Source organism: Penicillium concentricum (genome assembly GCF_028827145.1).
Source record: "Penicillium concentricum strain IBT 3081 chromosome Unknown utg000002l_segment0_segment0, whole genome shotgun sequence".
NCBI classification, from domain to species: Eukaryota; Fungi; Ascomycota; class Eurotiomycetes; order Eurotiales; family Aspergillaceae; genus Penicillium; species Penicillium concentricum.
This window is the reverse complement of record NW_026622755.1, coordinates 6,471,434-6,485,118: the sequence shown is the minus strand read 5'-3', so window position 1 is coordinate 6,485,118 and position 13,685 is coordinate 6,471,434. Positions and strand designations below refer to the sequence as shown.

At 47.4% G+C, this 13,685-nt stretch overlaps 4 protein-coding genes across 4 annotated transcripts; 1 reads left to right on the top strand and 3 right to left on the bottom strand.

Annotated features, from left to right (window-relative positions):
* Positions 1-3,240: 3,240 nt before the first annotated feature.
* Positions 3,241-4,465, bottom strand: N7517_006172 (uncharacterized protein; the record flags this gene model as incomplete). Its single annotated transcript, XM_056723902.1, has 2 exons — positions 3,241-4,258; positions 4,302-4,465. The coding sequence occupies 2 exons, from the start codon at positions 4,463-4,465 to the stop codon at positions 3,241-3,243; spliced, it is 1,182 nt and encodes a 393-aa protein (XP_056580152.1).
* Positions 4,466-5,060: 595 nt separating this feature from the next.
* N7517_006171 (putative protein phosphatase PP1 regulatory subunit Sds22) lies at positions 5,061-6,586 on the bottom strand (the record flags this gene model as incomplete). Its single annotated transcript, XM_056723901.1, has 6 exons — positions 5,061-5,077; positions 5,161-5,563; positions 5,620-5,694; positions 5,760-6,056; positions 6,349-6,380; positions 6,451-6,586. The coding sequence occupies 6 exons, from the start codon at positions 6,584-6,586 to the stop codon at positions 5,061-5,063; spliced, it is 960 nt and encodes a 319-aa protein (XP_056580151.1).
* A 1,073-nt stretch (positions 6,587-7,659) lies between these two features.
* On the bottom strand, positions 7,660-9,594 carry psrA (putative general stress response phosphoprotein phosphatase Psr1/2; the record flags this gene model as incomplete). The annotated part of the gene is made up of 5 exons (XM_056723900.1): positions 7,660-7,872; positions 7,922-8,020; positions 8,075-8,224; positions 8,306-9,438; positions 9,510-9,594. The coding sequence occupies 5 exons, from the start codon at positions 9,592-9,594 to the stop codon at positions 7,660-7,662; spliced, it is 1,680 nt and encodes a 559-aa protein (XP_056580150.1).
* A 1,299-nt stretch (positions 9,595-10,893) lies between these two features.
* pxa1 (putative peroxisomal ABC transporter (PXA1)) lies at positions 10,894-13,359 on the top strand (the record flags this gene model as incomplete). Its single annotated transcript, XM_056723899.1, has 1 exon — positions 10,894-13,359. The coding sequence occupies one exon, from the start codon at positions 10,894-10,896 to the stop codon at positions 13,357-13,359; it is 2,466 nt and encodes an 821-aa protein (XP_056580149.1).
* Positions 13,360-13,685: the final 326 nt, after the last annotated feature.

Sequence of the window (13,685 nt, the reverse complement as noted above, 5' to 3'; positions counted from 1 at the left end):
AAGAAAAACTTGCTTTTGTGGAGTACTTATAATACACTGCTGGCTACCAATTTCATCTTGATCCTACTATTCAATTGACATACACGCGACTATCTTCATCAGGTATTGTTTGATCACTCCGCTTGGCTCTTGTCGTGTGACATTACACGGCCATTCAAGTTTACCACAAATGCGAATTGCAATGTATGCGCATGCGAGGCTGATGAGGGACACAGGCAATAATACTATAGCAGTTTATTAACGTCAGTACACCACTTCAAATTTCTTCTCCTTAAATAAGACCTTTCCTATCATGTAACCATTGACATAGATCAACGTTGATATTAAAAAGCACTGCCCGTAAGATCTGCAATTGAATTAGACTTCTCTCTATATAATTTCCATTATCCCCCGCGTTCACACTACCAGCTCTATTACACAAAGGCGAGCCCAATTTACTTCAATGCCTCCAATGGATACAAGAGCCGCTCTTTCGAGAGCCTTGTGCGCCATCCCATTCAATCTCTACACAGCCTTCCTCTTTACCAAGTCAGACTTCAAAACCATCATTGCACCTACAATGTGCTGTGTGCTATCAGCTCTTGTTAGTTCTTCTGATATCCAAGTACGCACTTGGGGGTTTCTTTCTGCACTAGCCAATTCCTTCCTGTGGTGTTGGTTGAATCTTCTTATCTTCAACATCGAGAATCAAACACGCAGCTACTCAATCGTCGAAGACAAAATCAATAAAGAATGGCGACCAATTCCATCAAACCGAATCGCGCTTTCTAGGGCCATAACGGTCAGATACTTTGCCATCTCAATTTGCGCCATCTACTCGCACTTCTTTGGAGTCAGCGCTCTGGTCGTGCTTTTCTTATGTCTGGGTGCTCTTTACAACAACACAACTGTGCATAAGACAGCTTTAGCACGCAATCTTTTCTGCTCATTAGCCTATGCGACATTGGGTCTTGGTGCAGATATGATGGCTTTGCGGACTTCCAGGCGTATTAATACAATCACGGCTGCTAAGCCTCTGACTCAATTGTATATATGCCATTGGAAAGAACTGGATCCACTGAGTTGCCAGTGGTTGGCAGTCTTTTCCGCGGTTGTTCCGAGCACTATCCATGTCAGCGACTTTTCTGACATGAACGGGGATATATTACTTGGGCGAAGAACCCTGCCCATTATTATGGGATTCTCCAGAGTGATCAAAGTCACAGCTTACATGATCATGGGATGGAGTGTATTTATTGCTTTCACTAGTTTTGCTACGGCAACCACTTTTGCTTGTGGTATATTAGCGATGGGTATGATGGTGTCTTATCTATTGCTACGAGAGCAAGGAGACTGTTGCTCAAGGAAGCATGAGCGTGCTTACATATACTATACTATCTGGTTGAGTCTGATTGCTTTTGCACCTATATTCACTCGCCAGGAGGTCCGTTTCTTCTGAGAATAAGTGGATTGGTCCATTGTTGAAGGGGGAAGAAAAGAGAACCGCATGAAGTTAAGACTCAATTGAATCGAGAGAAGGCAACCCTGAAAATAGGCTTACAACTTGCAGAGGCCAACATAACATTATGTTCAGTGCATATGCAATATTTCCCTCGAATCATCGAGACTCAGAGATCCCTTTCGGCTGTTCCTTTAGCTTCCCTGATTTCTTTTTGGTTCTTCCTGGATAGATTTGCGTAGTAACACGTATTAGCGCAGATCTATGAGCCACTTCACGACCGCTGCGTTCTTGAGGCCACCGACTCTACAGATTCGCATCACCTTCGTCATACGAAGTAGCGCGGACTTGCGATTTTATTTGTCACCGAATGGATTGCCCGTGGGCGAATCCTGCATGCATCGTATCATGAGGAAAGACCTGTGCGAGGGCTTTCTTAGAGGTACACCGTGCACACAATCCTCTAAGCAAGCTTTGTAACATCGGGGTATTCTTCCACGGAGGTGCAATGGAACGAAAGGAGGATTGATTGCGCGTTAATAACATGCAAATGCGTGGACAACATAACCACATGCCCTTACGCACAAGGCTAAATTTGAACTCATTTTTACCACTGATATATATTCGTGTCTAGCGTGTGGCGAAACCATGAAGTTGAGAAGTCCTCCTTCAAGCTATGAGATTCAAAAGGAACTTCGCGTGAATGATCGACAGTAGATCATTCCATTACAAGCCTTACGCGAGCCGGTTTATCTTGAAAGAATTGTACAACAACGACAGGTAAATAGCCGAATAAGGGCATACCAAAATATTAGGCTATTCGTGAGTGTTGTCAACTTATTATCAAGAAAAGCGTCTTCCATGATATCAATGGTAGATATAAGTAACTAGACCTCCGCAAAGCCCATTTAGGGGGTTCAACTAGCATCTTGTAATTATTGTATTCTGACCCTTCTACTTGTTATATAGGGTTTAAATTCAGAATTTAGAATTATAATAGCTGTATAAGTGTATACTCTAATTTTGAATGGAATCCGACTGGTGGATGTTAAAAAAAGTTTAATATTGAAGTTATGATAGATATATATTTAAGATTTACACGGGAGTGCTTGTATTTTTAACGTGAACTTCTATAATTTAAGACTTATCTAAAGAACGCGTTTTTTCGCGTGTTTAAACGTTGTATATATATATTTAGCTAGTTATTAATAACGTATTAATTAAAATAATAAAATATTACCCTGATTTAAGGGCTAAAAACGGGGTCTAAACATAAGGTAATTAGAAAAGTCACGTTTCTTAGAATGTTTGTATTGTTTAGTGCTTATTATGGGCTTTAGGCCCCTACAGCCCACCGGTAGGCCCGAGGATAGGCCCAAAGCCCCACCCGTAGTGGGCTATGGGCCTAACCCTCGAAGCCCAACCCAACCCACATCCCATTCGTGGGGGCCCATAAGGCCCCTATTATAGCCCATTAAGGGAGTCTTAGCGCTTACAAACCGGCGTCTTATAATCGCTGTATTCTACCTACAGAAATTTGGTATTTGTACAGGAGTACTACTACTTTTTAAGTAAACCTCGATAATTTATAATTTACCTAAATAACGCGTTTTCTCGTGTTTTTAAACATGATGTATAAGCCTAACTAATAAATGAGTAAAATATTACCCCGAGATAAGGGCTAGAAACGGGGGCTAAACATACAGTAATTAAAGAAGGCTATTGACATATTTTATCTCCATGAATTCTAGAGATACTGCAGACATCCTCGAGCAGCAGCGCAATAGTTCATATCATCCGGTTTAGCGCAGCTCCTCTCGTGTGGAAGTGTGCAATCGCTCGTGCATCCTCGTCTCTTCACATTCCCTCCGTTCCATGCAGTCGCCCGGCACCTCTTGACGTCTTCGGGCGTATAGTGCCGCCCCACGAGCCGCTGCGAAAGTCGGGTCGATTCCGGATTTGATGTTGACAGATTCGAGTGACAGTTTAGACATAGCGTCCCTGAAGATATCCAGGAAGCGAGGGTGTGTTACACTCTCACCAGCTAAAAAGACATGCGTAACAGGATATCCGAACTCCCGAGGGAGGATCTGGAGTTGTGAACGCAGATGGTCCCATAATGCGTCTTGGTCTTTCTCAAGGAGAAGATCTAGCCCAAGCTCGTAATCTACCAGTTGTGCCTCAACAAGGGTAAGCGGAGCTAAAGCTTCAGCAGTAGCACCTTCCACGATGCTAGCATATAAGAGAGTGCGGCTATAGGAAACAAAGAAGATGGTAGGATGGTATGACTCGTCAAATTCGTTCGTGCAATGGAAGGACTCCGAGTAATCGGCGCATAGTCCATAACCGTTCGCTGCGTAGACAGTATCTCCTTCCACGAGTCGCCAAGGGTAATGCACGCTGTCGCCTAGCCATGTGCGTAGATTTGACATTCGAAGTGCAGCGCTGATTGTCGCCGAGTTAAGCGAATGGAAGCCGGGATCTGTAACGGCAACCCTCTCGAGGGGCTGAGCTATTCTATTTTCGGTGGAGATTTTCAATTGTTGGAGTAGATCACTGATGATTTGGACGTCATCTGCTTTTACTGGTCGACCGAGCTTTGTGTTCAGTCGACGCCACCAGTCTCTCCACGGTGACGATGTGCGTGGGAGTATATATTCCGCTAAGCGTGATAGAAGTTCACTCGTGAAGCCAAGGGTTGAGTCCAGTAGCGGCTCAGATGTGGTAGCTAGACGTGCCATGAGTTCGATGTACTCCGGACTCCCCAGAACCTTAGCAGCCTCGACAACAGTTCCATTGTAGTAGTGCACCGCGGCTGTCCTAGATCAAGCATTAGATATGTTCTGTTTAATAGAAAAAAGACTGATGGTATACCCACCCGTATGAGGGGGTCAGATCGAAACCTACCCCAGGTGCATCGTGGACCTTCACAGGAAGACATGTATCACACCACCGACTGAGACAGTTGTAATTAGCATTGACAAAACACACGAAGTGTGCCAGAGAACACATCCACAGAGTTCTCATGATATGGGGTTGATGAAGATACTTTTTGCAGGGATGTTGTGATTTAGGTGTCCCCAATAAGCAGTAACTAGTTAACGTATTCCACATACAAGTGGTCTACGCCAAACCACATAGTAAAAGCGATATAGTTGTCACTTGTATTTTAACCAACGTTTTTGTTGAATTTATGACTGGCCGATAGCAATTGATAAGTATTTTTAATATTGTATGTTAACTTCAAATAATTGAGATTAACCAATATAACTGTAGGATCGGTCGGACTTTTGGTGAATACGTGTTGTAAGGCGCTTGCTACTTGCTGAGGCAGAGTTTATCAGACCTCCTTTTGCTCTTTATATTCCTGTTTGTGAAAGCTTTGTTGGCTCTCACCATGTCAATGTACAATTTCGTTACTACCTAGGTAGGTAAGTACGAATGTAGAGCTAGCCATAGCCAGCCCCAGAGGCAGTCATTGTCAACATCAATTTCATAGGTCCTCACATTCTATGCGTAAAGAATCAACTCGCTCACACTTGGTGATAGAATGTAAGACATCAGAGCCATTAGTCAAGTAGACAGAGTATAAAAAATAGATTAAGGTATTACCCTCATTCCCTTAAACTCGGACAAACGCTGTAGAGTGGAATATCACATTAGCAAAATATCCGAAACCATCTGTATACTACAATAGAGACACAGAGGGGGAGGAGACTTACTAGCATCAATCTGCTGGATATTCGGCAACGCCAAGCGCACCTTATTCCGGTAAACAGCCGGCCCATTCAACTGCAACGGGTTACCCTCGAAGTAAACGGTCTGCAGCTTTTCCTTATCCTTGAGCTCGCGCTCAACTTCCTCAAAGCTAGCAAGCTGGTTATTCGACCCCCACAGCTCCTCAAGGTTCTTTAGTGAAGAAAGATGTTCAAGATGGGAGACCTGGTTGTTGGAAAAGTCGAGCACGCGCAGTGTCTCGTTGGATTCCAGTCCTGAAAGGTCTGTTACTGCATTGTGAGAGAGGTAGAGCTCCTCAAGCTTGGGGAGCGCGGAGAGACCCGTGATTTTGGTGAGGCGGTTGGATTGAATGGAGATGATGCGGAGGTTTGAGAGGCTATCCAAGTTCTGCGAGGGTGTCAGCTTCTTCGCTTGTTCAGGTATGTCGAGTGATAGTTGCGCACCTTCATTTCAGTGATCTTGTTTTTCCCAAGCCAGAGTTCTTCCAGCGCCGTCAGTGTTTCCAAGTTTTCGATTTCCTGAACAGACCTCGTGTCAGCTTTTCCATTATTCGCCTCGGACGTAGGTATCATATAGTACGAACCCGAATCTTATTCGCTCCCAACTCCAAGTTCTTGATTCCGGTCAATTCCTCCAAGCCCTCGATACGGGAGATTTTGTTCTGCACAAAGAAAATCTCGGTCAACTTCTTCAGATGCGAGATATTCTTGATATGCTTGATCTTGTTGAAGCTCAGATCCAAGCTCGTCAAGTTGTGGAAGTCCTCCAGGCCCTTGATGTGGGAAATGAGGTTATCGTAGAGGTCGAGTTCGGTGAGAGTGGCGGCGACATTTGGAGGGAAGTTGATGCGTGATATTTGATTCTGGCGCATGCATAGTCTCTGTATATCCCAGCGCATTAGCCATCTGGGCAACACAAAGGAATGTCGCGCCGTCGCGCTTTTGTGCTTTCGAGGAAGAAGTGGTACCATATGCCCCTCCCCGTTACAAGACACATGTGGATTTCTCGGTCGTTGGGGGTATGTACCTGAAGTTTAGGGAAGCGTTCCAATTTAAGAGCAGAAATTGACGATATCCGGCAATGCACGAGGTCAATATCCTACAGCAGAAGAATGATTAGCAATCACGTTGCGCGCGCGTCGATCAGCGGAAAGTCCAGGACTATCTGCCTACCTCTGCGTTAACATCTTCATCTGCCAATAGGTCTAAACAGTCGTTAGTCTATCGACTCGTAAATGACCGCTCAGCGCTGAGCAATCAATCCAGCGACCGTACCTTCATCAGCCTCAATCTCATCGACCGGGGGTGCATCCGGATCCGAGTAATCTGAATCTTCAAGTGCCTCCGGGTTTGTAATAACGGCCTTTGGCTCCATCCTCATTTTTCCGTCCCAGCCCTCCTTGTTCTTCATGGTTTCAGCCAGCGTGAGAGATGTGGGATGTTTGGAGGTGGGCGGTGGGAATCGCGATTGCGGAGAGCTTTCGGTTTTATCGGGTGATTGCCAATGGTTTTAAAAGGGAAATCCAAGAGCTCGAAAGAACAAAGGGACAACAAAGAAGTTGCGCTGAGAGTAAAGAACGAAAACTTGGTTTCGGGATGAGGTGACTTCATTGTCTTAATGCGGTCTCAATGCGGAATAGCCCCGAGGCACTTCAACTTACTAACTTATTTCAATTTATAGACCATATAGATGAATAATAATTAATGAGTTAATTTCATTTCTACTCTAATACAACTTGCTCCATTTTGTTTTCTGGATACGTCTTCTCGCTATGTACAGCATCGAGAGCCGTGATCATGTACATTGCATGAAAGAATCACTTCGAGGCAGCATAAAGGGGATTATTAGACACTGCTCACTATGAAGGAGATGTATACCACTGCCAGAAGTCCCAGCAAAAGAGGACACAATGAAATGCATGCCCATGTATTGGTGAGCTGAGATCGAGGCAGTAAGGCCATGTAGCAAGGCAGAAATGGGAAAATAGAAACATAGGGGGGATACAGCGGGGATATGATAATCAAGAGACGCCTGCAGAATGCATAAAAAGCGGACTTGTTGGGTGTTGGGGAGGGAAGGGGAGAGAATACACACAAAAATGGAAGGTCAGGACATGAGAGGATGTTGATAAAGCACAGGGGGTGAAGAAAAAAAGAAAAAAAGGGGAATGGGCTCGCTCGGAGCGTAGTGAGATACAAATTCAAATTGCAATGCAAAAGGTCGAAGATGGTCAGGGTAATGTGCTATCCAAGAACGACAACAAATGCAGAAGACGGGGGCCGTGGCCCAGTAGGATACCAGTTCCATCTGGGTCCGTGTTCGGTCGTCGAGAAGGGGAATCGGATTGTAGGAAATAGGGCGACTACCCATCAATGGCAGCAATGCTGGAGAAACGTAAAAGGAGGGGGCTTTTCTCGCGTAGAAAAGAAAACAATTCGCTCAAAATGGATATCTCAGGTGTAAGAAGGATCCCGTCGAGGCATCTAGAGGGTGCAGTCCAGGACCATGCTGACATCTTGGACCTGGGCCCCGGCAAGATCCTCGAGGACAGGGATGAGATCGAGCAACTCATTGTCGTGAGCGTCAGAGAACCAGCTACTGATGGGAATCGCGTGCTCAGGGTGGAAGATGTATGATGTGGGGGAATTATCAATGATAATTGTTTCCTTCAAGTCTCGACCGACTTGTGAAAGATCCTGGATAATGGTTAGGTTATTCTCAATCACTGAGGACAAAGGAGCTCACCTTGACGTAGTTTCCCTGGTGGTTATAACAACTCTCTCGGAACAAGCGGTGATGAATCACGTTGTGGATATCCAGTTGATCAAGCAAAGGATCGCCATACTATAACTAGAGTCAGTGTGTGTTACTCGTCAAAACCATCAACTATCAACTGACCTTTGAAACCGAGGCAGTGAATACCACCACTTCGTACAGCTCACCAACGCGTTTCATGAAGGCATCCACACCAGGACGTTTGATCACGTAGATATTGTGATATTGACCTTCAATCTCAACCGGAATGGTGAAGTCGGCACGCTCCAAAACCTATGAAATCAATAATGAGTAAGTTGATACGATAATACGACGATACGCCTTGGGCGCATATTGAAAATGATGGGGACTCACCTTGAAGCTGCTGTGAACCAGCGTCTCATCCAGGTCAAGAACCAAGCACTTTCGGTTGCTTAAGTGAGGCAAGGGTGCAGGGAGCAAAGGATTTCCTGTTTCCTCATAGTGGCCTCGAGCAGGAGCAGGGGGTGCAGGTGGCAGCGGTGGCGGCGGCGGAGGGATCACCACGGGGAGTTTCACTTCTTGATGAGATGTTACTTCTTCTTCTTCTTCTTGGCCATCGGTGCCAAAGTTTTTGGGCATGGTTGAGGTTGGTGCAGAAGTGAGGTCCTCAGTGGTTGAGGTTGATTGACCTTCCCAATCCTGAGTGCTTACATCTGCTTTCGTTGCGTCTGCTTTCACTTCAGGTACTGGTCCCATCACAATTCCCGCTTGGGCAGGCGGGGTAACATCGTTGATTTTCTCTTGCTGGGCAGACACTTTCGGCTGCGTGGCATCCGCAGAAGGACCCTCGCTTTGCACACTGGCCGTGGTAGCCTGGACCGGGACATTGCGGTCTTCTTCGCCAGGCTGATCGGCGCTGACTGTGGAGTTCGCCTTCTCCTCTAAATATGGCTCCCTTGATTCTACAGTGCTGGAATCGGCAGTAGGAGCCTCTGCCTTGTCTGGAGTAGGCAACCTGTTGGAAGCAGGTGGCCGCATGGTCGTTTTCTTTGCAGGCAACGTAGTGTCATCTGCATCGACATCCGACGAGGAGCAACAACCCAAGAAAGCTAGGAGCTTAGATGGACCCTTCTTCTGTTGAGGCTTTGAGGGGCTGTTATCAGGCATAGTCGACGCCTCTTTACTCTCCTCCACATTCACTCCGTCCTGAGACTGGCGCGACCGTCGGCTACTTGCCCGACTGTGATCCCGTTTCGACCGCAGGATGCTCACTTTGGAACTCCGTCGCGAAGGCTCATCCTGCGCTGCTTCCTCGGACTTTTCCAACCCCTGCTTTTTGCTGGCTCTCGAGGATCGTCGCGATGGGATTGGAATCAACAAATGGCGTTTCTTCGGTGCGTTGACGCTTTCAGCAGCAGCCGGTGTGCTATCCGCTGGTACAGTGGAAGGCAAAGCCGGGTCGGAAGGTGCGACAGAGGTTGCGTCCTGGATTTCGGTCGCATCGGTACCTCGTTCGGACTCAGCAACTACAGAAGGAACGACGTCAGTAATCATATCCCCATTCAAGTACAAGCGATCAGAACGCGCATTCACTTACTGGCTGAGCCCGGAAGACCGGAGGTATTCATAGGGGCTTTGTTTGCGGACTCCGGAGCTGAATCTCGCCCTGTCTCTCCACTCATCTCGGATGACTTTGTCAGGTGCCTCAACACAGATAAATATAGATAAAGGAAGTGAAGCGAAACAGTTCCCAGGTTTGAAAGGCCGAATCAATGCCAGAACTCTCTTAAAGGTCGAGAGCGCGGCTAATAGGGACGTTAACACGCCTCCTGGATAAGCAGAAGATGTTTCGCACGTACCGCCTTTGACCCCGGGAGTGATCCAACACCCACTGATTGCAGTTTCGAAACCGACAAACTAAATGAACAGAAAATGGATGTGATATCTCTACCGTGAGTATTTTCGGGGGGCTGAGAGTCGAGAGGAGTCGGGGGTATGGTCACGTGAACCTACGGTGTGGGAAAACGGGGGGAAATGGGATTTATTTCCTTTTTCCATTTTCTGACGCTAAACAGGGCTAAGAAGGCTAGCAAGGCACAGGGGGGCCCTTTTTCACACGCTACTTCAAGCCATCGGCGGCTACGGTAAATACGGACTTGTTATCACACTGTGCAGAGTACCTACTCGATGTTACTTTTACATTTTAACGTGGGATTCTTTCCCCCTTTACTCTATAACATCATCCCTCCAACATACATAGGGTGTGAGTCACAACAAACAGACTCCTTTTGAGATGATCCCGATCAGGGCCTGTGGGGTCATCTAATTGTGGATATTAACTGTGATTGCTATGTACGGCCCCTTTTTTATGGCCACTTTTATGCTTTAAGGACCACTCATATGGCAGTAAGAGGAGCTATGGCCTTCAAAACGTGATTGATTTCATTTGATGTGACCCCAAATTAGATCCAGTCCAACCCCCAAACTGCAAATTGGGAACTGCAAACTGGGTTATACCTGTTGATGTTGGTGTAGGTTCGAGTTCTCGAGGTCTAGTTGGGTTGGAATGTTTCATAGGGGGAAGTTTGAACATCATGAAGCCAACAAAGGATATCAAAGAAAGCAATACTCCGTACTACGATGTACCTTATACAACATAGAGACTAGAGATGCAATCCATAGGAAAATCTCCAGGGTTAACAGGGTTCCCCATTTCTATTATTATCCAAGGCCATTTTCCAAAAGATCAAGGTGCAGTGGGCAGAAGATCAGTCAGCTTCGAAGGTTCCCCACGTGAGGCTTCTCCACATATCCGAGGTTCACATGCAATGCACTATCATCATCCCCGTCAACCCCGTCAACTTCACTTTCTCACCTTGAGATGCATTTCATATGGTTCGAAACACACTCAAAACTAAGGCCTTCGGAGTCTAGGGACCCTTCAGTTACCTCGTGAGTCGGAGGTCTCAGGCCATTTGAAGATGGCTGTCCAGTCAACCCTTCGGCGTCCGGAGGATCCCCTCCTAGCACTATATCGTCATTACTCCGATCTCGTACGCTCCAAGTTCCACCGCACATCCAAAACAACCCGCTTGATTGCAACGATAGCCCTTCTTTTCTCCATCATCGGCTCGAGTTATGGAGGCTATCAATGGTTCCGAGGAAGAGCCAAGGAGCGAGCCCGCGGTCGCCGTCTATTACGCCGGAACTCTGGTATCCGGGGTAAAGATGGATCTCGTACTATCTACGTACCATACAAAGACTCTTTAACCTCCAAGGTCTTGATCCATCCCACCAAGCCGACTACCTTTGACGCTCATCGACGACTATTCCTCAACCCCCCGGCATCGGCTCGCAGCAAAGATGATGGCTCGGCAAGCCAGATCCCTCCCCCTACAACCAAACCAGGTCTAAATTTGGCATTCCTACATCAGTTCTTAAGCTTGGGTAGTATTATGGTCCCGAGATGGGGAAGCAAAGAGACTGGATTGCTGATGAGCCACGGCCTTTTTCTCTTGTTGCGAACATACCTTTCACTATTGATTGCACGGCTTGACGGTGAGATTGTGAGGGATCTAGTCGCTGGAAAGGGAAAAGCTTTCCTTTGGGGTATCCTCAAGTGGTGTGGAATTGGAACTCTGGCTTCATATACCAATGCGATGATCAAATTCCTCCAATCGAAGGTGTCCATCGCCTTCCGCACTCGGTTGACCCGGTATATCCACGACTTATACCTAACCGACAATAACAATTACTATAAATTGATGAATTTGGACGGTGGAATTGGTCAAAGCCCCGATCAATTTATCACGCAGGATCTTACCCTGTTCTGCACGGCTGCCGCATCATTATACTCCTCAATGGGAAAGCCGTTGGTGGATCTTTTCGTATTCAACTACCAACTTTACCGCTCACTCGGCCCCCTTGCCCTGAGCGGCATTTTGGCTGGGTACTTCAGTACAGCTGTGGTGCTCCGGAAACTGTCACCACCATTTGGAAAGCTCAAGGCAGTAGAGGGCAAGAAGGAAGGAGATTTCCGTGGCCTGCACTCTCGACTTCTAGCCAATGCCGAAGAAATCTCGTTCTACGGCGGAGCTGATACCGAGCGGGTGTTCCTGGTCAGAAGCTTCAAGGAGCTGCAACGATGGATGGAGGGCATTTACAGCCTCAAGATCCGCTACAACATGCTCGAAGACATGATCCTGAAGTACTCCTGGTCAGCATTTGGTTATTTGATAACTTCCCTACCCATCTTCCTCCCCGCCTGGGGTGGCTCAGGTGGTGCAATGGAATTGGCCAATGCACCCGAGGCTACGGGTCGCGAGCGTGGCCGTATGAAGGAGTTCATCACTAACAAACGCCTCATGCTTTCACTCGCCGATGCTGGAGGCCGCATGATGTACAGCATTAAGGACATCTCAGAACTGGCTGGCTACACCTCTCGCGTCTACAGCCTCATCGCCACATTGCACCGTGTTCATGCCGATGCGTATTACACCCCGCGGGGCTCGCATCCCGAACTATACTCTCTTGCCGATTCCCAAGGCACCACCCACAACGGTTTCGACGGAGTCCGCCTAGAGCAGGTCCCGATCGTCGCACCATCCCTCCACCCAATGGGCGGCGACGAACTCATCGAGTCGCTCTCATTCATCGTCCACTCAGGCGAACACCTCCTCATCTCAGGTCCAAACGGCGTAGGCAAGTCTGCTATTCCCCGTATTGTGGCCGGACTCTGGCCTGTATACCGCGGCCTGGTCAGTCGTCCTCGAGGCTTTGGCCTCGACGGAATCATGTTCCTCCCCCAGCGGCCATATCTCAGCGTCGGCACTCTGCGCGACCAAGTGATCTACCCGCACACGGAGGTCGACATGCGCGAAGCCGGCGAGACCGACGCCGCTCTACAGAAGATCCTCGACGACGCCCATCTAGGTTATCTGCCACAACGTGAAGGCGGCTGGGACGCTCGCAAGGAGTGGAAGGATGTTCTGAGCGGTGGTGAGAAGCAGCGTATGGGCATGGCACGGCTCTTTTACCATGAGCCACGGTATGCATTCATGGACGAAGGCACTTCTGCTGTTTCTTCGGATGTTGAGGGCTTGCTATACGATAATGCCAAGGAGCGAGGTATCACTCTCATCACCATTTCGACGCGGGCGTCTTTGAAAAAGTACCATACCTATAACCTGAATCTTGGCCTAGGTGCTGAAGGCGAGGTCTGGGAGTTCGAGAGAATCGGTACTGAGAAGGAGAAGCTTGGCGTCGAGAAAGAACTTCAGGAGCTGCGGAAGCGCCTGGATAAGGTGGATGAGTGGAAACAGCGCCGCGAGGAAATTGATCAAGAGCTTCAGAAGGTTTGGGCTAATGAGGGTGAAGTCGCACCGCCGCCTTATCAGGAAGAAGAGCACTCTGGTTCTGAGGCTCTAGTTGAAGTAACTGCAAATTGAATGTACAGAGTCAGCATAGACAATTTCGAAGCACTCCGATCTTAATTGTTCAAGTGATGTTTAACAGATCCATCTCCCTATTTACAGTAGAGATAGTTCTCTAGTCATGTTTTTATATAACTATGTCTTATGTTTAGATCCCTGGATATTCCCGACTTGGTCGTGTATAACCAGTTGACTCAAATTAAAGCGGCAAGATCATATTCCCCCTTTCTCACCGCCCTCTTAAAGCGGCGGTGTTCTCTTATCGATAAGCCCACCTCAACGCGAAAACCATAGATTTTTATAGTTCATCCTATCAACAACTCTTCCTCACTTGCGTTCTC